This window comes from Drosophila arizonae, chromosome 3 (genome assembly GCF_054131065.1).
Source record: "Drosophila arizonae isolate 15081-1271.41 chromosome 3, UAZ_ARI_1.0, whole genome shotgun sequence".
Taxonomy (NCBI): domain Eukaryota; kingdom Metazoa; phylum Arthropoda; class Insecta; order Diptera; family Drosophilidae; genus Drosophila; species Drosophila arizonae.
The window spans coordinates 25,886,891-25,913,615 of NC_142923.1; the positions used below are offsets into that span (position 1 = coordinate 25,886,891).

The window sequence follows — 26,725 nt, forward strand, 5'->3', positions numbered from 1 at the left end:
GAAAATAGCCAGGTCTTTTAAGTCACTCTGGAAGATGTATACAAATATGTCAATCTTATAGCATAGAGAATTATTTCCAAATATATGTACGTACCTATATGTATATTCAGAAAGTCAATTAAAGAGTATCACGTCTTTATATGGTTCAGTGTATTTTATTGTATACATATAAATAAATTTATCAATTATGGAACCGCCCACCGCGCCGGCCCGGGTTGTAAAGGTTTTGGGTCGAGTTGGGGCAAGGGGTCTATTCACGGAGGTTCGTGTGGAGCTGTTAAAATTTCCGCGCATGCAATTGCTCAAAGCAGTCAAAGGTGAATTGATACAATTTTCAGTTTGTTGTCTCAATTCTAATAATATATACCTTTTCGAAAGGTCCCGTTCGTTTGGGCGATATTATTGATATTAAAGACGAATTACAGGATGTTTGGCTTCCCAAATAGTAATCAATCAAGTTTAAAGATTAGTTTAAAAAATTTAGAAAGTCAATAAAATTCAAAATTTTTACAAATTTGGCGCTTTTAAGTTTCACAAAACAGTTGGCAGCACCGTAAACTGAGTTGCATTGCCGCTGGGGCTTGAAACATTAACGTATTGTACCGTTACCATTAACTGCTGAAGAAGCTGTTCGCGAAAGCTTTTTCAAATCGACGCTCAACGCAACTGCGCTGCCCACTCTCTCAAGCCATCAATATCCAAACGTAAGCAAGCTACACTCATTGGCGACGCCACGACTTCGGGTACGTTTTGTTTTCTGCTTCTGCTTTCTGCTTTCGGCTTTCGGCTCTGGACTTTTGGCGTTCGTCTTTCGGCTTGTGCTCAGTTGATGGTGCGCGCTCGCGTATCGCAGTTGTTGCGTTGCGTTGTTGTCGAGCGGCGGGCAACGTCAGAGTAGTGCGTTCGTTGTATACATGTTGTGCATGTAATTGTGTGTGCCTTTGAGATTGTGCTGTGACCGACCGACATACACACACACATACTCGACAACAGTTAAACTCCGCCAAGTGCTGATTTTTAACGAAATATATATTAATTAAAAGTGTGAACACGGCCACAAAAAAGGGAGCTAAGCAAATCAAAGATAAAAGTAAAATATTCGTATTTATGAAAGCATTCGACTCTTTTTCGGCATTGCCTCTTCGCTCAACTTCGATTCGGCTCGTGAAGTTTTTCGCTGCTGTTGTGTAATCGAGCTGGAGTTGGAGTTGGAGTTGTGCGTGCACATGTATTTGTATTTTACGCTTGCACACACATTCCCTACGCACACTCACACACAGCGGAGTATTTTCAGAATTTTAAAGCTTAATAAGCTTAACTTTTTTTTCAACGTGAACTTCAACTTGAAGCAGAAACCCAAAATAGGAGAATACAAAATAAAGAAACAAACGAGCGAATAGCTCAAGTTCTCACAAAACCTATTAAAACAGGTGAGTTGCCATTTTGTTAGCCAATTATTAATAGCTTTCTATTAACATTCCCCTAAAAAAAATTGCTGCTCCAATTTCGATGCTCCCTCGCCGTGACACATTTCGGTGGCAAACAACAACAGTAGCAGAGCAGTAGCAGAGCAGCAGCAGAGCAGCAGCAGCCAAAAGGCAACAGCCGAAATCGCCGTATTATTGATTTTCCTTCCTTTGCAGCTCTGCGTTGGCACTCTTATTGCTGCCGATTTCGTGTCCACGCAAACTTACATACATATATGCATATGTATGTTTCTTTGCATGTACATCTTTGTGTGTGTTTCGTCAACGACGTCAACTTTCCTGCTGCTCCGTTTCCGCTTACCTTTTAACAGGCGTTTTTCTGCATTTGATTTTTCTTGTCACATTGCCAAATGCCAAATGTCGCCCTGTGCATGCTCGTGTGTGTATATGTGTGTGTGTGTGTGTGTTTGCTTGTGTGTGTGCGTGTTAGCTCCTTACCATATGTTTGAAATTACGGCTGAGTGTTTCATCCCCCAAATCTCAATGGAGATTCTCTGTTGTTGCCGACCTTTCCCACTACATCTGTGCATTGCCCTACGCTGCTTTTGTTTATGCCGCCCACTCGCAATTATTACTTAGATATATCGCGATATATTATATGGATTTTAGTACTAAATTGACTGAAAATGAATATATTGATTACAACTTGGTTGGGTTGAGATTATATGCATAACAAACATCTCAGTTATGAAGTATGTACTTATATTATATCTGCAGTTTACAGGGTATTAAACTAGTTGACTAGTTGACAGTATTATCAAATATAATTTTAAAATCATTCATTTACAAAAATTTCTTTTTTGGACTTAATGAACCCAACAACGCTTAGTCATAGCAGCTTTCGAAATCATTAAATATATTGTTTACCTTTTTAAGATTGTTGAGCATTTGTGTGGAATTTAAATTACATTCATACTCAATATATTTTAAAACTTTTGACTTTTGCTTTAAAACAGCGCTTCTCATGTATTGACCTGAGTATCGTTTAAAGATAAATAATACATATGAAACGATTTGCACTCAAATGCTAATTAGTCTCTCAAGCATGTTAAAATTATAACAAAACGAATATAAAATGTGATAATTAATGAAAATTTAAAACTTTTAACTTATATTCTTGATGGACATTATTCAACTGACTTCATACAGTTTTCAGAGCTGTTCCTCAATGTTTGAAATATCTGTAAATAAATAAAAAATATTTGAATATAATATATATTATAATATATAAAATAAATAGCACTCTACCATTCGACAGCTTGGGGTATATGTATATGTTCTACATAATTTTGTAAGTATGTAGTATGTAGTAGTATTAGTAAGTCTCACCACCAAATTGGTAGGCATCGTAATTCAAGGTAGCTGTCTAGACTGGAACAAACTTTCTTGTCATACCTACTTACCTTTAATGTGTATTCATATAATATACATACATATATAATAATTGCCTACATCCATACGCCTGGTCGTTTTCTTCACTTACCTTTCTATGCCCTTTCCAGCCTTTCATCAAATCAATTATGAAATAAAGTTTGTGTAAGCGCTCTGGATTTAATATAGCTCTTAGTAAATAGACCATTAATACATAATACATTTTAAGCCCAAGTCATTTACCTAGAGAAAAAAGAGTGTAGAAATACTATAAATGTGTGCTTTCATTATTTCCAAACAATTAGAGTGGAACGAATGTACTTAAATGATAAAATAAAAAATAAAAAACACTGTTGACACATTTTACAGAAATAAACATTTATATATTCTTACACAAAATGAAACAATATCCAAATATATTCGAAACTTTTGTCTTTGTCGAAGGTTTTTTTGATAACGTTAAGCGCCCGCCTACAATGTCGTTTGTCATGTTTTCACTCGATAAAATTTAAATTGATAGGTACAATCGCGAAAGCAAGAACAAATAATCCACACATTATACCGCAAAGCTTTTGCATTTTAGTTTGCCTTTGATTTATAGTCACGAAAAGAAAGTATTCGAGCACGTTCACAGCATGTCAGTTGGAAGAAGTATTTGTAAATTGACTCAATTTATCTTCTCCCATACCTTTCTAAAGAACTTATATATATAGATGAAAATATATTTGTTGCTGTCATCAATATTGGGACTTCAATAAGAGAGAAGCAGTTGAATTCTTCCTGAGAAAAAAAAAAAAAAAAAAACGAATTAGAGTTCCCTGAGACTCGCTTTACTTTAAGATATATATTTAATGTAAGGATTAAGAGCAAGATTAATACTGTTCATGGCCTAGCGACACATTTTAAGTAGAAAGTTTTTCCCTACCTGGACAATACTCATATAGAGCAATCTGTTGAAAAGTTCTGCTCACTCCTTTTAGTCCACATTAAAGGTAAAAATGAGTTACCTTCAGCTAAATTTGTGTTCCTAACTAGCTGCACTTCAAGCATGACTAACTGGACCCCAGCTGTTGCACTCGAAATCACAGTCAAAGTTTTTCCCTCTTTCTATATGGGAAGTAGAGATCTGAAGAACGGTTCCACAATCACTGAACCGTCAACAAGAACAACAATCACAACAGCAGCTATGACTTCAAGTTGTTCAGTTGCTGCACTCTGAGCACTCTGCGTGTATCTTTGAGATACATTCACTTACTGCCTCAATGTGCCTTGTGCTCTATGGTCATAAATGAGCAGCCAAGCATGACAGCGCGCACTCACAGCGGCATCCGCAAAACCTTCACTTAGCCGGGTTCTGAGCAAACCAAACCAACCAAGTTCGTTGTTCTCACAACTTTATCGAGCTCTTGCGCCGTCTCTGACTCTGGCTCCGGCTCTGGCCCCCTTTTGTGTGGGGCCTCTAGCTGCGGATGCCGTGTGGAGTGTGTGTGGCTGCGACACTCATAACGTGTGCATAACTTGTACTTTGTATCACAATTCTTTAAATGCCTTTCATTCAACATTATGAGGCACTCTCTGCTGTCATCTATGACGCGTTGTCCATTAGTAGAGGTAATTAGCTTCAAGCAATTCTTATATATGCTTCTGAAGGTACAGACTCATTACTCTTTAACCTTTGCACTCGCTCCACAGGTTGCGTCCTTTCCATCTAGAAAGGTTTTCTATTATGAAATGTCCGACCACGAGATACCTGACTCGGAGATACCCGAATTATAGAAAACCGACTGAAAGATACTCTAGTTATAGATATCCGACTAGTAAATTCTAATCATATCAAGGAATTAATTTTAAGCTCTATGCCATTACACCCAGCAACCTATAAATTGACTACTTAAAAGCAAATGCAGTTTCTTCCCACACTGATTCCCAAATCCATCTACAAATTTGTGTGTTGGTGGACTCGTCCGCTGTGTCATCAGTTAACCAAAAATGGGCTAAGTAATTCGTAAATCTCACCTAAGTGTTAGATGAGTTCGTAGTTAATATTTAAATGAAACTTCTCATGAAAGATATGGATATTTTTTCTAGCTTTAGTCATGGATATGTAATTTACAGTCAGTTTGTAGAACAGGTCAACAGCAAACCGTTAGCTTAACTTGGATATGAATTTGTGCTGTCATTTACCATGACATATAGTAGGAAATTTCAGTAATTATCCTTGATTATTAAACTAATTTGTCGCATATCAAGGATATCCATTTAAATTTTTTAATTGGTATCAGTCAATCAATCGACGGATTGTTAACTTTACTAAAGCAATTAGATCTTGGCTAGGGTTCGACCCAATGAATGACACGGCAAGCTCTGTGGGGTTAGTTGCCTGCTGTTGGTGGTTGTTGCTGTTTACTGTGCGAGCTATTAATATGTCAGTTAGCGGCAAACTGAACGGAATTAGTCAGAAGTTGGAATTGGGGCAGCGGGGAACCAAAAGCCAGGAACTGTCACAACCAGAAACGAGTGAGGGCGGCTCGAAGAATTGTCTATGTGCTCAGTTCCTTTAGGACTCGTGCACTCGGCACGTTTTTGCATGATTTCCGTCAATGGCACACCCCCTTAAGCACCCACCCACCACCCAGACACACAGCAAGCCAAGAACTAACAAGCAACAGCCCAGACGAGGCTAACAACCCCAAGACAAAGGCGCGTCCAGTGTTTGCTCGACGTCGCTTTGCCGTGTGTGGCGCATTATCCTTCAGCCGCGCTGCGGCAGTCGTTTGTGTGTTGCAAGTGCAACTTTTTGCGGCCCAAGACCTGAGTTGGGCAAACACAGAAGTTGGGCAGCGCGTGCCAGTCATATTTCCCGTGGGAATATCCAGGATTTAAAGACTTGGGCGTGCGAAAAAATGTTCGACTATGTCAAACACTGTTTTGGGGTTGCCAATGCAAATAACAATTTGTATTACTTCATATTTATACCACAATTTATTGAATTTAAAAGTAATTGTATGATACTTTACTTGAAATTATTAGATATATTCAATTTAGGCATATTTTAATTAGATATGAATTAAATTTCGACATAAACTCAATATACTTAAAGTTAATACTTAAAATTCTATTGATTTTATTATCTTACTTTTCTCTCTGGAATTCGAGATCTAGATTTATATGTTATATGTAAACATGTTTTTAATTTACTTAAAATTATATAAAAATGTTTTCCCAGCAGAACAGTAACTCAGTTTATAATATTTATATTTTTTATTCATACCTGAAGTAATAATGCCTTTTGTAAATAATGCCTCCATGAGCGCGTCAGTCAATATTTTGATTTATGATTAATTTTGATTAATATTAATAATTATATTTATTAAATTCATTCATCTCCATCGTTATAAAAAAGCTTCCCAGAAGTAATAGTGCTCTAGTCGTGAGTGAACGACCTTGAGAAACAGAGTACTCTACATAGCTCTTTATGCGCTTAAAATAATGCATTGAAAAAGACTGGAATTATTCTTGAATTAGCCTCGATATTTTAATAAATGCTATTGTCATAATATCCAAGTATATTAGAGTACTTTTTTAGGGTATTCAGAAGACCAGAATCAACTAAATAATAGCTTAAACAGTTATAATATATACCCAAAAGAAGTACCGAAACATGTTTCAATAATATATGTACTACCAGCCCGATGGGAGTATTTTGTTCGACTGCGCTGAAGAAGTATTTAAGTGTAGTTGTTATAAAAACAATGAGTTATTATAAACAAAGCAAATTCACTAGAGAAAGCAAAATAGCAAAAGAGTGAGAAATAAAGAGAGAGCAAAATACGATAAGAAAGACTTGAGAAAGCAGTACATAATTTGAAAGGCTAACCCTTTCAATTTAAAAGTGCCTAATAAATAAATTAATTTTGCATTCACTATCGATAATAATAGATTCTTAATGAGCTTTAAATAAATAGTATTTAAATATATCAGACCAAACGCAACCGCAATTGCCAGGCAAGAGTCACCCAGTCAGATTTTCAAGGTCTTTGCGATTTCTCAGTTTTATGGCAGTAATTTTAGAAGAAACACCCCGATAAATATTGCTATTATATATTGTTAGTTGAACTCGAGTTCGAATTGAGAAGAAGAACCTCAAGTGCAATTGAGAATTGGCAGCGGCAAAACAACTTTCGATACAATCTGCGCGTTGGCAAAGGAAATGACTTTGGCGTGGCCGAAGGTAGTTGAACGAAAAGTGTGTGAGTGCTATGTGTGCGTGTGTGTGTGCAGGTGTGCGGATGCGTAGGTGCTAGTAAACGACATTGTGGGTGTTGTTGGGGCTAGGGCAATAACTTTAGGCACTTTTATAACCGTCATCAATCTTTCGGCCAGCTCGCCTTAAGACCAATCAATTTTGACACGCCCCAAAGCCTCTGGAGGTGCCTCCATAGTATTGACTCACGTGGGCCATGCGACAGTATGTGTGTGTGTGTGTGTTTGCAAATGGACTGTGTAAATTCACTTTACAGAAGAACTGGCAATAAGCTCATTAATTTTGCAGCCAATCAAACGAATTGGTATTAATGCAGGAAGCCACAGGAAGCAATGCGTATGACGAACGAGCAGAGCAATTGAACGAAAATATCACCTTGAGCAGTGGCAGCCGCTGAGTAAGCAATCTTGTACATATACATATATACATATATATTATATATAAATATGTATATACATACATTATATGTATAACCAGATGCAAAGATGAGGCGAGTGGAGTTGACATAGCCTGGCACATTTATAGCACTTCAGTTGAGGGAATTGGTCCAGAAATTGCATTACTGCAATTTTAGCATCAACCCACACAACGCAACAGGCACGTTCCATTTGTCAGCTGAACAGTGGGGCCATTTGATTTGACTGTTGTACAAAAAAGAGAAAGTAAATAAATGAGAGTTGACTTGTCATCAGCTCTTTTTGTTGTTAAGCTTCAACAATATTTCCTTTTTTATTTTTGTCACGTTTTTTCTTGAATTGCGCCACTGTGCTTTTGGGAGTGTGCTGCTTCATTCCCATTTCCCTGCCCATAATTTGCGAAGAGTCTCAGCTGCAGCCAGAGCTGCTGCTGGAAGAAGAGATCCACATCCATAGCTGGAAGCAAGATGGGTATAGAGCGGGGGGCTTGAGGTGGGCTGAATAAATACTTTTAATGGAATTGCTTTACGCATTCTGTTCGCACATGCGACAGTAAATTGAGTCTTTATATACTTGAAATATTAAACATTCTAAAGATGGCAAATTTAGTCATGACGATATTTTGAGGCTATTGAGGCTTTTAACTTTAAATGTCTGAATTATATGTCCTGATTAATATCTTAGAGTTAAGTGAATAAATGAATAATAATTATCTATAAATGACTAGATAAAGTTGTAAGATAAATAAGGAATGATAAGTGAGATCATTTAATAAGAGTATGCTTAAAAAATCTCCACATTTTTTTTTATACTCATTCACGAAAGTGAATCAGTATATTGGTTTTGTGCAATGTCCGTCTTGCTGTCCGTCCGTCTGTCCGTCTGTCCGTCTGTCCGTATGAACGCAATCTATTTCGGCGCTATTGAAGCTAGAGACTTGAAATTTGGAACACATACTCGTGTATATCTCCGATTTATAAAGTGTTAAAATTTTCCCGATCCGCCCACTAGGGGCGTGGCAAATCGGAAAATGCATTTTCCGATATACCAGAAATCATGTTTGTTGAAGAGCTAGAAAGCTGAAACTTGGTACTTAGGTCCGCGTTGACCACCCAAGATCACGAGCTATGGCGGATATATCTACGCCCATTGGGGGCGTGGCAAATCGGATAAAACTGTATCTCCTAAAGTTGTAAACCTAGAATGCTGAAATTTTGCACGTCAGCTAATGGTATGATTCTATAAAGTCTGAAGATAAATTATAAGTCTACGCCCGTTGGGGGCGTGGCAAATCGGACCTGAAGATATAGTGATTTTTTAAATTCTCCTATATTTTGGACAATATTGATGGCAGAGACCTCAAATTTTGTATATATACTCGGACTGATCACCCAAGACCAAAAAGTTTTGTCGGATATATGTCCGCCCACAGGGGGCGTGGCAAACCGCAAAAGTTTATATCTCCTAAAGTATAATAGCTAGAAGCTTCAAATTTGGATAGTTGAGTTACTGGTAGCCTCCTCTATCGATTCCCCAAAAATAATTTTTACGCCTCTTTAGGGGCGTGGCATATCGAAAAATACCCTGTAATTTTCACATTTTTTTAGGGTAAGCATTCAAACTTTGCAGTTAGGGTAACGTTATCTCTTTCTAAAAACTGACCAAAAATGAGGTGTCTACGCCCAGTTGGGGCGTGGCAAATCGGAAAAACCTGTATATTCTACAGTATTAGAACGAAACTTAACTACTAAATTGTTGATGGGATGTGAATGAGTATTCCGCAGTCGGTAACGCCCGACTGCAACGTTCTTACTTGTTTTAAATTTCGTTTTGCATAATTAAGTAAATAATTTAAATTAAAGATATTTAAAACTCAGTCAACCCCAAATATATATATGTATATATTTATATATATAAATATATTTATGAGAGATATATATAAAGATTTATATGAATTCATAATTCTAAATATATTCAAGTAAATGATTTCGATATCATTGAAATCTATGACTGTTTATCATGAATTTATGGAGTTGCCTATAATTGGCAGAATAATCTACGTAATGTTTTATTTAGAGAAATATTGTTATGTATGTTTATAAAATATACACACATATTTTATTTTTAGAAGGAACATTGCGTCCTTTCTTCGCATTTATTTTTTACGCTTGCCCAAAAGTATGCAACATATTTATAATCCCGTTGAGTGCATTTAAGTATTAGAATTGGAATTAATAACTATTACTATATTTTTGAAATATGTATTTCCATATCATATTTTGATGTTTCAAATATTAGATACCTTATTTTTTGCATTTCAACTTTTGGATATGTGTTTAATTTTGCAATATTTTAACATTTGTTATATTTCATATACATAGTATATGGTTGTAACGTTAAAATAATAGACATTTTCTTCATGAACGTATTTTCTAAATGAATTTGTCCTAAATTAATTTTAGGACAGCGAAGATGAACGTGCACAAGTTGGCATTGAAGTAGGGGTAATAAAGTTAGCTAATATAAAACTAATTTGAAATGAATTAGTAGCCTATTTCGTCATCAAATATGGCAATAATAAATATTGATTCAGGCAAGAGCTAAATTTTACACATTTACTATCACATACATAAGTGGGGTGGCGTAGACACTCGAGCACCACTTACAGGACGATAATCTATTTAATGCGCACCGCCTGCTGGTTCTCACGCCTCAGTGTGTCGCCCTTAATTAAATGGCTGATAATGCCGGCGGTGCCCTCCCCGCAGAAGGAACGGCTCTCAATTTAACTATTATTTTTTAGAGCAATCTAACGGTTATTGCATCTAAGCGGCTAAATTGTTTTTAATTGCATTTAAGACTTGCGCCAGGCACTTGAAAATATCTGTCGCCTGGACGGATTTTTTATTCTGATTATTTATTTACTTGCGAATAGTGGCAGGGATGCTGCAACCCTTAGCTAATTGGTTTTTTATTGAGCAATGGGCGTGAAATTTTACAGTGGTAAAGTTACCCTATAAAAACTGAACATTTTCTGTGGGCGGTTATAAAAAAGATTTAAATATGTGAAGGTAAAACAAATAAAGAAGCTATTCAAGTTCGTTGAACTTTGTTGCCAAGCCATGTTTAAGCTGAGAGTAAACTTTGTCGCATAGGCTGAGTGAGCTTTCAGCTATGCTCAAAGCCACACTTGAGCTTTTAGCGTCTCAAGAAGCACTCAAGCACCAAGCACTCAGGCCAGCTGCATGTCTGCCTTGTCTGTGTGTGTGCGTGCATATACTATGCACATGCATACATACATATGTAAGCACATATACATATATAGGATAGTATAGAAAACAAATTGTAAACAAGAGACCAGCGATGCTTCACGACCTTAATGACTGTGAGAACTTTTTGTAATTGTCGCGCTTTAAGCACCTACAATGTCGTGGCCATTAACCAGCGCCAGCTCTTAAGCTTGTGCCCAAGAGCGCATTTCTCTTAAAGCCAGCTTAATGGGGAACAATTTTAATTTTAATTCGAAGACTTGCAACTAAAATACCTTTTTCATTTTCTCTATTTGCAGTGCTCAACGGTTAAACTTTCAAATTTAGGTAAGTTGTTAATTCATTAAAAATTAAATTTTTACTTTACATTAAGAGAAACAAGTGCCGACATAAAAAAAAAAATATAAAATAAATAAGTAAAAATAAAAATAAATAAATAAGAAAAAAATAAATAAAGAGAATATCTAAATTAAATTAATTATATAATATAATTAATACTTATAATACTTAAAAAATCAAAAAGCAAAAAAAAAAATCATCATTTAAAAAATAAATAAATAAATAAACATTTCAAAAACTAATCAATTTTCTTTATAAATGTCAAGCAAAGTAATATAAAAAAAATATATGAAAAATAACAGAAAATAGTACAACTATTTTATATATCCATAAAAAAATAATACAATAACAACAGAAACAATAAAAAACCAATCGACATTCCACAAATAGTTATTCACAAAACATACGACGTATTTGGATTTTACGAAGATGGTTTTTGGATCGAAAAGGGAATTTATGAAATTTGAATTTATGGCATAACTAAGGGGTAAACACAAGTTATTTTAGTCTCGCAAATAAGCGAATGCATTTATGTATATCGATCGAGTTCATTACAGTTGTTTTGATCGTTTTGAAACGTTTTATTGTATTGTTTCGATTGTTACATCTGACGGCTGCATTTGCACATTTTGATTGAATTTCTGATTAGTTCAACATGTGGCTTTTGTCTAGCCATCTCGACATTGATTTCTCAGCTTGTGGTCGTTGCCAATCCCTCAATCCCCAATCCACATTCGCTTTTTGCTATCCGCTATCCACTGTTCGCTATTCGATAATCGTGGCATTGTTAGTGGCTTATCTTTTGTCTATCCACTGGGTGGCTATGTGGGGGAGTGGTTTAGTCTGGCATTAGGAGCGCCAGCGATGTATATACTATACGAATATATATAAACTGTACCTGACTGATGGAGTAGACAATGCAATTGTAGTTTGTTTAGCACATTTGCTATTGACTAGCTTTTGTTGGCTCTTAGGCAAATTGCTAAAATTGACTTTTAACGGGGCTTTTGCCCAGTTGAGGTCTCGACAAAATGAAAGTGTGAGTTGGCTCTGCTTTATGTGTGGAAATAGCATTTTCTGAATATTAGTTCTTGATTCAGCAATCGATGCTGGCTTCACGATTCATTGGGAGCATTTTTACCTGTGTACCAGCTCAGCTACCTAACTCATATCTACATTAAGCAAACCACACACACTAAATAAATTTGTATATACATTTAGATACCTACATATATTCGTATATATTTACAGTCACACACACACGCATATTCTTTAAGCCGCTGCATTGCAATTTTTCGCACGTTCCAATGCTGAGAGCTGCTCTTTGTACTCTCTCACTCGGGTTCTCTCTCTGTCTCTCAGTCTTCGACCTTTCCATCACATGCACAGAACAACAGTTTCATGAAACGACTGGGCCTCTCTCTCTCTTTGCATTTATCTGTGTTTCTCTTCACACAACGACCTTGTCTTATTGCTTTGTTCGCTGCCAGCTCGATTGATCATTCGTCATTGCAGCCGTGGAAACCAGGTTGGTCACTTGAACGGTACGATACGATAAGTTCAATTGTTAGTTCGTTGGTTCAGTTAATCAATTTCCAGCTACTGTCATGGCGTTGTATAATATTATTGATTAACGACGCCGATCTCTAACTATATATTGCTGATATATGATGCACGAGTTTGGCTCTCTTTTGATTTTCTCTTTCTTCGCAACAAAAAACAAACAAAAAAGAAAACAATTCTCTTCGGACGGGAATGATTTCCAGTCGGTGTCACATAGCGCAGACCTGGAGGCATGGCTGTCTGTGTTTGTAAGTAAAACTGGCAGCTGCAGAACCGACAACTGGTTTTCAATGCCCTACATTACAAATAGTGGAGTGTATAGGCATTTCAGTGGGAGAATATTTAGTATACAAATAGTATTATAGATAATTCTATTGTTTTTGCTTGAATATCAATATTCAAATATTTCCAACAAAAAATAATTTAAAAATAAATTTTGAATGTAGAACTAATAACAGTAATTTTGTGTAAAATACCAATGAGATTTATAATTGAAAATGAAATTAAATTTTACTCTAAGATCGAAAAGTGTCAGGTATTGAATGCTTCGAGAAGTGGCTTCTCTTTTTAATATATAACATAAATATAATTCTCTCGTACTTCTATACGTATAAATATTTGAATGATTTCTTGGTGAATAATAGGTCATCTTATAACCTTATCTTCTTTGAGCTGCATTAAAACATATTTAGAACATTAGCTTCGCTTATAATAATATAATATATGTGTCACCATATCATATAGTGTATGTATCACCATTTATTCGTAGTTCATGATCTGTTAAAGCAAAGAGCCTCTCTTGGCTATAGCGCATTTCGTGAGCTCAACTGGCCGATCTATTTTGTTGCCTACTCCACGAAATCTACAAGCTGAACAAAACGCGTAGCAATTTTATCGGTGTCGCCGCTCTCGGTCTCGAGGTAACTGCCGTTGTTGGTAGTAAATAATAATACAATGGCACTGGGCAAAGCCACGCACACAGGCGCATCGCAAGAGCGCGAAACACTCATGCACGCACGTGTATGAGTGTGCGTGTGTGTACACAGATGTGTAGATGTATGTGTATGTATAGTATGTACAAAGCCCAACAGCTGTCACCACGCTTCGCTCTTCGAATCTTGCTCTCTACCGCTCTCTTCCTCTCTACCTTTTACTATCGTTCGGTCGCTCGCTCGTTTGCTCTGCGCTCGACTGTGTGTGTGTGTGTGTGCTTGGCAAATGAGTTTCGAGCCAGTCTGTCGCTGCAGCAGTACAGTAGACAAATTTGAGCCGTCGAATCGAACAAACCTCTCTGGAAAGCGCGTCGCCCGCTGACCGACAGTTCGCCAGTTCGTCAGTCTGCATAGTCCACACTAGGTGGTGGTGGTGGTGCTCCGTAAAGCCCATGTCCGCGTAATATTACATACCAAGTCGGGGGGTTAAGTTACTACGTTACGTTTATTCCAGGTACTGCTTGATCAAATGGTGTTCTAGTGTTACGAAATCGTGCTGTTTCTCTATCACTTACGGTGCCGTGAAGTTTGTTAAGTGCTTAAGATAATAACTATGTATATATATGTATAAATATATAAAAATCAGTATATAAATCGGTATAGATTATATAATGCTAGAAAACCGGTTTGGTGACCTAAACAAAATTTAATTGAACGTGCCAAATGATAATCGAAAATTTAATACATAGCTGGATTTAATTGCGCTTGGATAGAAAATTGAACAGTTCTCCAAATACAAATACAACTACAAATACAATGCTTAAATGGTATGTCTCTGGTACAAATGTCAAGCAAAAGCAAAACAACAGCAGCAACAACAACAACAATACTCAAGTGACATATATGTAGATCTATATAGTATATATTGTGGATGGTACGACTCCACTGGACTCTCAATCCGAAAACGAGTTTTTGCATGAAATGTAATCATTTGCATACAATTCTTTGATTCTTAAATTGTTGTTGTTGTTGTTGTAGCTGCTGTTGTTGTTGTGTACAGGTTTTTGGATCGGACTGCGCAAAACTTTCGTATACAATATATAAAATAATTCCTGAATTTGTTGAATTTTTTTGTATGTATACAAATATTTAGCTTTGGCGTTTCTGCAATGTATTGAAATAACTGTGAGCAGGCAACTGAAGTTTTTAAAGTATGTTAGATAAATGTTCGTATAAACAGAAAATAAATACCAAAGATTGGTCGATAATTATCACTACGGAGACTTAGCTATGTAGGTAGGTAAGATATGGCTTCTTTGCCTATGGACACACAGCTGGCAGCTGTTTAAACTGAGGCGGACCTGGTTCATTTTCTATCTTTTTCCCCATTTTTATATTCATAGATAAATGAAGTATGGCGCTGTCTATGAATGTTTTCCAAACATAATTCCAAATTTCCAACAGGGCAACTCGCAAATCGCAATTAACGAGCTTTACTAATATTTGCAATTAGCGTTATTAGCCAGCACTGCAATCGACTGTAGATCTTTATATTTTATATATATCTCCATGTGTGTGTTATGCATAGATGATTCATTGCGAAATATGAGTAAAGGCTGTAATTTGTTTTTGTTTTTGGAGAGATATCAAAGTAAACAATTGTTTAGGCAATGTCAGTTAGATAATGCCCTTAGATAATGCCCTCACAGCGAAAACAAATATACAAATATATATGTTTCTGTAAACTTGTATGAATTTAGTTTTAATTTGTTGGTCTGTAAATGGAAATACGTAAATAAATACCCAAGTTCGAGTAGGTGTGGTTGAAATTATACTAATTATGAACCAATGAAATTAGTTGCCAGCTAATGTGAAAGAGTGGAGAGAGTGCTCATAACAATAGATACTTTCCTGTATGAGGGCCCCAGATAGCTCTACACAGTTCTCACCCACTCAACATAATTTTTACATTTTCCCTATTTGCATACTCATTATTTAGAGAGTATTTGAAAGCTGTGAATTGGCTTATATCCCATAAGCCAGAGCGAATAGCTAATTCTCTAGCACAGAGAGAGAAAGATAAATCTTTTGAATGAATCACTCGTAGAACTGTCAAGGTGTTGTACTTAAAGCAAAGTTAACGAGCTTAAGCAACAAATGTTGGGGCCACAAAAACTTACGGCCAAAAGCCAGGCATCAGCCGCAGGTTAGAGTCCCACCGAAAACCGGTAACAAGCCACAGCAAAAAGTAAGAACATGAAAATACCAACAAACAAAGAGCAAAAGAAACAGAAAAATGAAAAACAACAATAACAACAACTGTTTGGCCCGCCTGGTGCAATCGCTTGACTGAAACCAGTTTCCAGTTGGTTTTCTCACTTGCCTTTCGCTTATGCCAAACTGCATTCTTGGAGATCGCTGGCATCTCCGTCTGTGGCTTGGAACGTGCTCCGCAAGTTCAACAAACACCAAAGGCATACCCGAAGCAAACACGAGGAACCTACGAAGCCAACTTCGTACTGCTCTTAGATCACATCTTCAAAACATGAGCTTAAGCTCTGTTTAAAGCGGTTTTCTCAAGAAACATGATGGTGAGCTGAAGCATCAGCTTTAAAAATGTTTCTTTGCCTCTCTTATTGTCCTCTTCAAGGCTATATTTCTGATTAACCCCAGAGTATGATAGAGCTGATGATATATATGATGATGATGTTGCAGTTGATGAGCCTTATGATGAGACAGACAGACAGCTGAAGCCTGGTCTAAGTCGCTATATAAGCTATAGTCCCTGATTTCTAGTATATATGTATTATTGAACTCATCATGATGATGATCCTATGATTCTAGTAAAACTTAACTCAAAGTTGTATAGAGCATCTTCTAGTCGTTCCTTTAGCTCTCACGTATTCTAGCCATAGGGCAATTATGCTTGGCCAACTCATTAGCTTGGCTGATATGCTGATGTCTCGCGGAATGAGAGTGCACTTAAACTATCAGGTCTGACTGGCTGGCTGACTGGCTAGATGCCTCCCCCAGGAATGCGTCTGTCTTTATAGCCGGTCAGAGTCTGCCTCTTAAACTTTTAAGTTTTTATGGCAGGAAATTAAACTTGGCTAATTGCGAATGTAAACGTTTTGTCATTACGTTGATTCTTTAATGTTGCTGCGATTAGTTGGCACAGCTTAATAGGCGCTCTTCTATACTTCTTATAGTTTATGCATTACAAATGCATTTCAAGTTTGTTCACCTTAAGGTTTCCTGTGGCAAGAGAGGATCTCATTTAATGTTATCAGCATTGATGGTCAATAATGTTTAGAAAATGAAAAGTTAATCGTTAACTGGGCATAAATACGATTAGGCTTTATGGTAATAGTCAACAGGGCATCATATCTTAACAATATTTGTATATCCCTTAGGAACTTGATTATATTGAATAATAATTCATTAAATAATAAACTTACCATATTTTGATATTCTCCAAGACTTAGAATATATTGAATCGTAATCCATTATATAGTATTTATACTTATGTTCTATTATACCTATTTTATACATATAAAAATGTACAGCTTATTTTTAATGTTACTGTAGCACTCTAAATTTGGACTAATCGTTGCTCTGAGTCAGATTATACGAGATGAAACAAAGTTTTTTTTTCGTTTCGAGTGCATTTTTCCAGTATTCGCTGTGCTCATGGCTTGCTTCATTTGCAGCTCTGGTTCGAACTTTGTATGCAAATCAAAGACTGGATGTTTGAAATTTAATTTCATTAAAACAATTAAATTCCACCTATTCATGGGATTAACTGAATAACGGTTATGGCTGTTATGCGGATAGTATCGTGTGTGGAATTGAAATTAATCAATGAGACATTTTTTTTTTTTTTCGGTGGCTATTCTGGCCTGTCTATTAGCTGTCTTTTCCTGTTAACTGGGGACACACATGAGGGGTTTCTTTGGCTTTCCGTAAATAGACTTTTTGTTTTGTTTACACGTCGCGCCGCTTTATCGATTACTGTCACTGTCGCGCCCCACTGTCACCTGTGCGAGGCGGCAGGTGCCTAACTTATCGCTCTTTCAAACTTCTCATTTAGTGGCGCTCTGCACTGCAACTCGTTTACGCCAAATAAACAAATGCGAATTGCGAGCAACAATACTTTTTGTCACACTCTCGCGCACAATTAAATTGATTTCGTTCTGGATTTGTTTTACGTTTTTGTTAACAATAACAATCAGAGCGAGCAGGGAATGCGCCTGACAGAAGCTGTCATGCTCCGTTGCCCATGAATCCGTTAGCTAAAAGTCTATTTAAATTTGTTAGATAATTTGCCAAAAGCACATACTGTTCGTATCTAATGCTAAGCGCAGTTGAAATCAACATCTCTGGGACATTGCACGTGGATTATATTTATTTGGCTCACTGTCAAAAGCAGCTCCACCTTATCTTAGCGAGACAATATTTAAAACCTAAAAATTTCTGTTTGATGTGCCAGATAAGGCAGATTCGCTCCTCTCTCACTCTAGACAGTTCGCTGTTTGCCAATGTCATGCGAAATCCCTGTTCAAGTAGTACGTGGATTTTTGTTAAACACTGTTTACATATATTATATTATACTATATATTATAAATACTTTACATATATATTATATGTAAATCACTGTTAACTTACCCACAATTTTTCTACAAACAAGAATTCGAAGCGATACGAGGCATGAATAGAAAATCGAACTTCCTTAAAATTCGATTATTTCTTATCTCATAATATAAAACGTTTTTCATAAATTTCAATATTTTATTTCATTGTTGTTATTGAATAATATGAAAGTTCTGCAGAGCTTTGTAACATTCTTTTGCATACAATTATTCATGGTTCAAGTGAATTTCTCCCCAAGTCGAAGGGATTTTTGTGCAGAGGTCTTAAACTCCAAACGGCCTGGAATGCCTTTTGCATATGAGCTATGAATACTTAATCATGTAATGAATGTGTCGAGCTCTGATGTTAAATTTTGTATTGATAGCTTGTTCGAGCTGAATCAACTGCATATGATTATGATTCTTACGCGAGCCTCACTTGCTGTTGTATGCAGAGTGACAGTTCAAACGAGTTGTGCGGAAACGGGTTTATCACTCAGTGAGTGTGTATTTCTCACTCTACTCTCTTTGTATATGGAGGCGAGTGTGTGTGTATGTTGAGTCATTCCGTCATTTCTGTTAGGAATGCGAAATACAGGTATTCCACGCATTACTCAAGTCGATCACAAAATACAACCTATGCAAATGCAAACTTACAAATACACCGGTATATATATATAAAGCTGTAGATATTTAGATATATAGGCAAAGAGAAGCATATAGAAACTCAGATACAGGACTAAAGATACTCAGATACAAACACAGATTGTAAATACAAGAAAAAAGATTAAGGTTCACTGACATAGAAGCGCTGCCAAACATATACATATTTAGGTATACAGATACTTAGATAATGCTGCAGATACACTGACTAATAGACAGAGCTTGTTGTATAGAGATACTGAGATTGAGATTCATACACAAGACAAAAGATACATATACAGATACAAATGAAGATTCTAAGATAAGCAAATTCTCAGATACAGATACAGGTACTCAGGTGCAGATATAGATACTCAGATACAGACACTCAAATACAGATACTTAGATACAGATACGTATACTCATACACAGATACTCAGATAAAGATACTCAGATACAGATATTCAGGTACAGATTCAGATACAGATACTCAGATAAAGATACTCAGATACAGATACTCAGGTACAGATTCAGATACAAATACGGATACTCAGATACAAAATCTCAAATAAAGATACTCCAAGTGCCTTAACAGATAATATGATACAGATACTCAGATACAGATACAGATACTAAGATTGAGATACTCAGATGCATATACAGATTTGCCCATAGAAATTTACAGATTGCAATAGTAGAAAGCCACACAGACATATATGGTCATATGTAATCAGATACATTTACACTCACACGAATGCAAATACATACATGTATATACACACATGTACATAGTCACAGATAAAGATACATATACACAGATATCTTCTATGCAGCTGTTGTGCATATCCTTAGAGCTCGAATCAGCAACAGCTAGCAGCAAACCGTAGCGAACTGAAGTGTGTTCTTGCTCTACCTGTGGAGCCAGACAAATCAAATAACAAGATCCCGCAAAGGACATGTGCCTATTAGAGCTGGTTAGAGCTGGCTCCCAGTTCCAAGGACTCTTCCACGTGCAGCGAACACATGTCGGCGCCATTAACAACGAAGCGTGCCTTCGAGTCTATACGTATAGCTCTGGCAGATGGCACCGATTGCAATGGCTGTCGAATGTTTTGTTTTGTTTTCAGTTCTCTTTTTTTGGCAGATGCCTCGAGATTGCAGAGAGGGAGAGAGAGAGAGGGAGCGAGAAAGACTATGTGTGTGTGTGTGTAGCACGTAGATATACTCGAAACATATTTGAAATTTATGCTTGTATATGTTTTACATGCAGTCCTTTTCTTTAACGACTTTTGTGACTTCCGCTCCTGGTTTCCTGCTCTTGTTTTCAAGTGGTTGCTTACGAGAGTTCGCAAGGCAGGCAACTTGATTAGTAAAATAAGTATTTCAACGGATTTTATTGTAAATAAGTTGTAAGAAAAACTGGACTTTATCTTAATAGCTTAAATATCTATGAATATTGGGAAGTTTGAGATTCTTAGAAGTCTTTAGGTCCAAGGGATTTAATTAATGTGAAGGGTAGTGGGGCATCTATGCTTATGGCCTTTACAATTGCATCAGCTGCCTAGGGAAGGGCCGATCAGATTTATGTACAGATTCAGTGCGAGAATGCAAAATCTATTTTCTCATAGATAGTTCCCATGGTGTCCAGGTAAATGTCATGGCCCGATCAACGCCCAATTGACAGCTAATAATTACGCACTTCAACAGCCGAGCACATGGCAATGCAGCTGGTTATTAGGGCTGGCTGCATTTGGTCTGGGTTCATAGCTATGCATATACCCCCTGCACCCAGCACCCTGCTCCCCGGGCTTACCCTTAGGCGCCTAGTCGTGCCAGCCGAGCAGTTAAGGGTGCGTTTTAGCACCATCGTGTGAATTTGTCTCGTCTGTGCATGCTGGGCATCACATTGGTGGCATCGCAGCATCAGGCAACTCTTTGTCATCTTGCGAGCAGTCGCACAAATCTTAGGGTATTGTTTTGCAGCTAATTCAGTGCGAATCTTAAGCAACCCTTTGCGAGGAAACACGGCAGCCGAATATGGTTTTAAAAGAGACCATTAGTGTGGGAATTTTGTATTTTCAGTTGCTCTGAGATTTGCTCTAAGATTTTGGTGTTGTTCCTCACATTGGTTTTGACTAACTAGAACTCGAAAAGAATATTTTCAGCATACGTTTGTTGTTGTTATACAGGAAGAGCCTAATTGCCTTGAAACACACTTTTAATTACTTCGCTAAGCATCCGTTAAGCCATCGTGTATGAAGTGCATATATTTATTTCATTTTTTATGTGCCACATTAATTTGACATTTACTTTTTTTTATGAAAATTCCCACGACCACCAACACAAACGGCGAGTTTACAAATTTTAAATTCCGACACTCCGATAAGCAAACCCTCCCCCCTTACGAATCGAAAAAGAGGCAGAAGGAGAGAGAACCAACAGAATTGTTGGCTGTTCTGTTGGAAAGGACTACATACGCTGGTGCCAAAGGACGTCGCATCGTAGCTGTGTACATATTTGGCTTCAGCTTTGGTGGTTGGTAAACCCTCGATCCGCCGTCTGGCCGACTATGAGGCCAGAAGACAAAACGCCGGGCGGCATAATTATAATTGCATATTAAGTACGCGCAGAAAGCTGGCCAAAGGAAAAAAGAAGAGGAAGCCGTAAATGTGTATCCTTTTTTAATTTTTTTCCTTGCCACCACAAAGCGTGTGAACTGCTGAATGCATCCAGGAATGCACGTATATATATGTTATATGAATATTCTGTCTGGGTTGACATTGGGTTGACTTGAACTGTGACTGAACTACCTACTGATGTGAGAGGCATGAATAGATTCGCATTTTTAATTGTTTCCTAGTTCACAGAGAATAATGTGGAATGTAGAGAAGTCTGATTTCATTTAATGCTGACCTTAATTTTAATAATGATTTGCCGGATTTAAAAAGTCTACTTTCATTTAACATTGATCATCATTTTAATAATGATCAATCGAAACAATGACTACTATGGGCTCAGTATTTCTATCGTACCTCTCTTCTAGAGAATTCTTATTAAATTAAGCTTTCATCACACTCTCAGTTATTTCGTAAATACTTATTTCAGTTCTCTGGCTCCACCCTTCAGATACTTTCAATATATAGAGCTTCGATGTCGTATTTATGACATTCAAAAGTCTCTTTGTTGAGTTTGTTCATATTTCAAGACATATTCCTAAATTAAAGCTTATTCGTGGTTGTCTTTAGAGCTAAAATCTTAAGAAGCCCGAGGTATAACCATATTTTCTTAGTTAGTTAGCACCAACCTTGTGGTATGTCAATTACAGTAATTTTAGCAACTCCTCTGAAGTCTAAACCAACAGAGATTATATATTTGCAGTATTTACTCTGTAATTATTTCCAGACCCACCCATCTAAATCTAGCTATGTCAGTATAGGGTTTCAGCCTTTGCACTGTTATCCTGTAAGCTAATCCCTCTGCAGCGACTTAGGCTGAGAGAGGAGGAACAGTGCTATGAGTAAACGGATTTAGTCAGCTAGCACTAATCCAGGCTTATCGGTAGGCCTGTCAAATCCTTCAACTTAGCCCTGTCGCATCTCTGACAATGAGAATTTCCTGATCATTCAACCGACCGAAGCTGGATAGACGCAGCTGTGGTCAGAGTCTACCGCGTGTGCAACAACTTCTGGTGCTCAATTAATAACAGACCTCTGTACAGACATAGAAAGCTTCACTAGGCAGCTCTAGTGGGCGCCAATGTTAATTAGTGTATTACTAGGCAATATAGTAAGTGTATGCTGCTTGATATATACATGGGGATAGGCGTCTGGTTTAGCAGTGTCAATGACTGCGCTACAAATTGGTCATGGGGGTTAATTGCTTAATGGCGTCTAAAGGCAGAAATTTGCCATTTGCTGTGGCACGCTAATTTACGGTTATTCATTATTTCATTATGTCATGAGAGTGTCATGTGTTACAGATCAGCGAGACTTATGATTTATAGATGAATAAATATCATTGCTAACATGTGCTCAAGCTGATATCAGATGATTTCCCTTTGGCATGTGGACTTTATTAGTTCACTATCATCAGAGTCAAAGGCAAAGAATCTATATTTGATTTAAGTTCTTTTAAATTCTCTCTGATTGATTAGATTCGAGGCAGCTTCTTTGCATCACTAAATCTAGAGATATTAATCCATTGTTATCTGGTTAAAAGTTGCTTGGAAATTACACTGACGTAAATGGTATAAGATTTTATGGCCTTTGTTAATTAGCCTGCAGGGTAAATATACAAATTTTATATATGAAGCAAACATTGATTTTACCTTTACGTGGATATATTGTATATACATGTGTGCGTGTGTGTATAGATCTATCTGTTTATAGTCTGAGCATGTATCTCAACTACTTTCCGATCTGTTTGATTTTCCTCATGGTCGAGTGGAACCTGTTTGCGGATGGCTTAGTGGTTGAATGAACCCCCCATTCGGATGATGTTCAGTTGGTGGCCCATTGTTGTTGTCACTGCTGGAATCATGTTCAGTTTTAGAGCGTGACTTAATAGGCTTTTTGTTGTTGTTGTTGTTGTATTCTTAAATCTGCAGTTTCATTAGTATTTTGTTTATAAGCGAAACGTGTCGTTCACGCAGTTCTCGAGCCAAATTAATCATAATGAAAACAAACAACAAAATATGCTGAGTTACATTATAAATCAAATAACTGCGATACAGTTTTGTATACATCAGAGAGCTGAGATATATTTTGATCGAGTGCTATGCGTTAGTTTGGAGAGGATTTTATAGGATATTTGATGTTGTTTCAGTATGCCTGTCAACTGCACATAATATATCTATATATAAAACTGAAAGTGACCTATAAATACTTTTGGTAATGCTTCTACAGAAAAGCAATCACCTTTTATTACTTGGGTGTTCTGACTCTGAAAAGCATTTGGTTGAGTGACCTACATTATGAGCAGGCCGCAGCTGTTTGGGGCCAGCACAAATCTAAATCTCACGGCTTAGGCGCACAATTTGATTAGCTTGGCTACAGCTGACCCTTTCGGAAAGCTGCAGCCACGCCCAGACTAGAATACGAGGTGCCTCCAGCCAAGAAATGCAGTCAAACCAGCATCCAGCCACAATGGCCACAAGTCAACGCCCCAGCCAGCCGTTTCGGCTGCCCTTGCAGAGGCGGCGACATCCCCCAGCTGAGCAGAACTGGGCAGCATAAATCCATATAAACCTGTTTTCTTAGATTTACAGTTAACTGTGGTTATCTAGCTGCACCAAAGCAGACGTAGAAGAAGAAGAAAGCTACTGCCCACTCTTACTCAAGCAGCTCCATAAAAACTGGTATTAGTCATTGTTTCTCTATAAGATAACATGAATATTATGTGTCTGATAAGAAATCAGCATGTTGTTATTTTACAGCTAATGGGAAAAATGTGTTTGGTATCATATAACAGCCTAAGAACCCATCTCCAGTGATATATTCAAATTATATAATGTATCTAATTTATTTATGCTAATGCCGTCTATTCTCTATTGATTCTTTATTGATCAGCTGAAGGTTTCTATCAACTAAGAATCCATCTCAAGTGTTATATTTAAATTTTATGACAGAATTTATTTATTCTGATGCTGATCATATAACAGCTCCCATCTGTGGGCCCATCTCAAGTGTTATATTTAAATTATATAATTTTTCGAATTTATTTATTCATCTCAAGCATTTTGCTGCATCCGATTTAAGCTAATGCAGTTTATTTTCTCATGTTGATTTTGTTAGCGCTTCGGGTGGCTCGTGTTCTCCATTTTCCCAGGCAGGGGCGGGAGGAGCGTGTTAATTATAAATTAAAGCACACATAGCGCATATAGTCCGGTTAAGTTTACCGCAATATGAGACATGTGATAAAGTCACAAAAACGTCAGCGTATGTCGCCGCAGCGCAAAGAAAACAAAAGCCCCACCAAGTATAAATAAATAAGAACAAAACAGAAGAAAAAAATAAAATAAAAACAAATAGAAAATAGAATAAATTAAAAATATAAAGCGAAACAACAACAAGAAATAATAATATTATTAAATATGTGTAAACAATTACGTGAGACTGGCAGCCGTGCGCACGATAAGGCCCGACTGGGTTTGCAGTCGTTAGTTTGGCGACTGGGGACTGGGGGCTGCTTTCCCATAGGTTAGCTGGCCTTGAGTGGGTCTTTGGCTAGGCAGTAGCACTAGAGATTCGGGCTGGCATGTTGCCATACCATGCAGAGCAATTATGGATCCATTCGCATTGTTGAATTTTAGGGGCGTTGCCAGTGACACCCTTCGATAAGGTTTAATGAATGTGTGTGACTCACAGAATCGAATCAATGCATAGCAGAGACGTCAAACTGCCGTTAGATAGTGGCCGCTAAACAATCGTCAACATTCGTTCAAAATATTTTTACAGATCGAGCAACAACAGCAACAACACCAACAGAAACAGAAACAACAGCAACGGCAACTCATCAATTAATTTAATCAAAGCCCATAACTCAAATTTAGCGAACAAATAAAATTGCGAACGCAACAGCCCAATAAATAGATCAATAAATAAAATACAATCAAATAATATAAAACATACACAAGATACAGAAACTATCAACACGAGACTGTCATAAAAAGAGAGAGACAGTCAGACAGAGTGAGAGAATTGCAAGCAGCTGTCGGGTGACATCTGGCAACGCTGTCTGTTTCAAACTGTAACGGTTATTGGCAGCATTTTACTCACGCAAAAGCCAAACCGGATAAAGCGAGAGAGAGGGAGACAGAGAGCGAACGAGAGTGAGGAAGAGCAGCTGCCAGGCGTAGCAGAGTGAAAGGGAGAGCACGAGCAGACCACAGCCATGGGAAACTCGTCGTCACACACGCACGAACCACTGGAGCGCGGCTTCACACGCGGAAAATTCGGCGATGTTAAGAATGGGGTAGGTAGAATGGTAGCAGCAACAACAACAACAACAACAAGAACAGGGGTTGATCGGCACTTGTTTCTCCTAAATAAAATAAAATAAATAAAATCGAATCCAATTTGAATCCATTATGCATCCATTAATTTAAACAATTTCTTTATCCGATATCCACATAGAAATCCGCCTCGTTTCGGTTTAGCAAGAAATCGCCCAAAAAGATGGATCGACTACGGCGCTCGTTCCGCGACTCGTTCAGACGTCGCAAGGATCGTGTGCCCGAATCGTCGAAGCCGCATCAGTGGCAGGCCGACGAGGAGGCCGTGCGCTCAGCCACCTGCTCGTTCTCGGTGAAGTACCTGGGCTGCGTGGAGGTGTTCGAGTCGCGCGGCATGCAGGTCTGCGAGGAGGCACTCAAAGTGTTAAGGGTGAGTCACAACGCACAATGATTGACTGTGAAATCCAAAAATAGGCAGTAATAGCTGATCACGAATGGGGATACTCTAGGGGCAAACAGATGTGGCTAAGCTTATTGGTTTGACTTGACTATTATTTAATGAGTTGGCAGAGTATCACAACAGAGTGGCAGAGTATCATTTCCCTCTTGGATTGATAACTGAGAAGCAGTAGACAAATTCGTTATTAAGATGTGTTTCATTGGATATAAGATAATGATGTATTTATAAAATTCTGAAAATAATCTACAATTTTTCAAGGATCTGGAACAGTTAACACAAAAATTATCTTTAATTTATCTAGGATCTAGATACGTCAATATACAGTATAATACTAATATAAGTATCCTCAGCTTAACTAATCGAATTGAGTTAAAAATATATTTTATATTTATTTAAATATTA

At 37.3% G+C, this 26,725-nt stretch overlaps 2 protein-coding genes and 1 long non-coding RNA gene across 6 annotated transcripts in view; 2 read left to right on the plus strand and 1 right to left on the minus strand.

Annotated features, from left to right (window-relative positions):
* Positions 1-34: 34 nt before the first annotated feature.
* RpS28-like (Ribosomal protein S28-like) lies at positions 35-514 on the plus strand. Its single transcript, XM_018004361.2, has 2 exons — positions 35-317; positions 379-514. Exons 1-2 carry the CDS (start codon positions 188-190, stop codon positions 444-446), a joined length of 198 nt encoding a protein of 65 aa, XP_017859850.1. The 5' UTR covers positions 35-187; the 3' UTR covers positions 447-514.
* Positions 515-601: 87 nt separating this feature from the next.
* The window catches only part of numb (NUMB endocytic adaptor protein), a 31,241-nt gene continuing 5,117 nt past the window's right edge, over positions 602-26,725 (plus strand). The window contains exons 1-4 of one of the 4 annotated variants that reach the window (XM_089463316.1): positions 816-1,430; positions 11,107-11,134; positions 25,367-25,883; positions 26,045-26,293. In XM_089463316.1, coding sequence (XP_089319442.1) covers positions 25,803-25,883; positions 26,045-26,293 — 330 coding nt within the window. In that variant the 5' untranslated portion in view covers positions 816-1,430; positions 11,107-11,134; positions 25,367-25,802. Of the gene's footprint in view, positions 744-815; positions 1,431-11,106; positions 11,135-13,947; positions 14,469-25,366; positions 25,884-26,044; positions 26,294-26,725 lie in introns of those variants that run through there. The other 3 variants (XM_089463317.1, XM_018004360.2, XM_018004359.2) reach the window with 3 other exon arrangements.
* Positions 1,191-3,855, minus strand: LOC149269962 (uncharacterized). Its single transcript, XR_016268859.1, has 2 exons — positions 2,971-3,855; positions 1,191-2,668 (listed from the first exon to the last, which is right to left on the minus strand). It is a non-coding gene; the product is annotated as an uncharacterized LOC149269962 (long non-coding RNA).

Bases quoted from the DNA above. Each gene is read 5' to 3' on its own strand.
- RpS28-like (XM_018004361.2), top strand. From the start codon at position 188: ATGGAACCGCCCACCGCGCCGGCCCGGGTTGTAAAGGTTTTGGGTCGA. The intron at 318-378 runs GTGAATTGATAC...CCTTTTCGAAAG, and splicing joins ATTGCTCAAAGCAGTCAAAG to GTCCCGTTCGTTTGGGCGAT.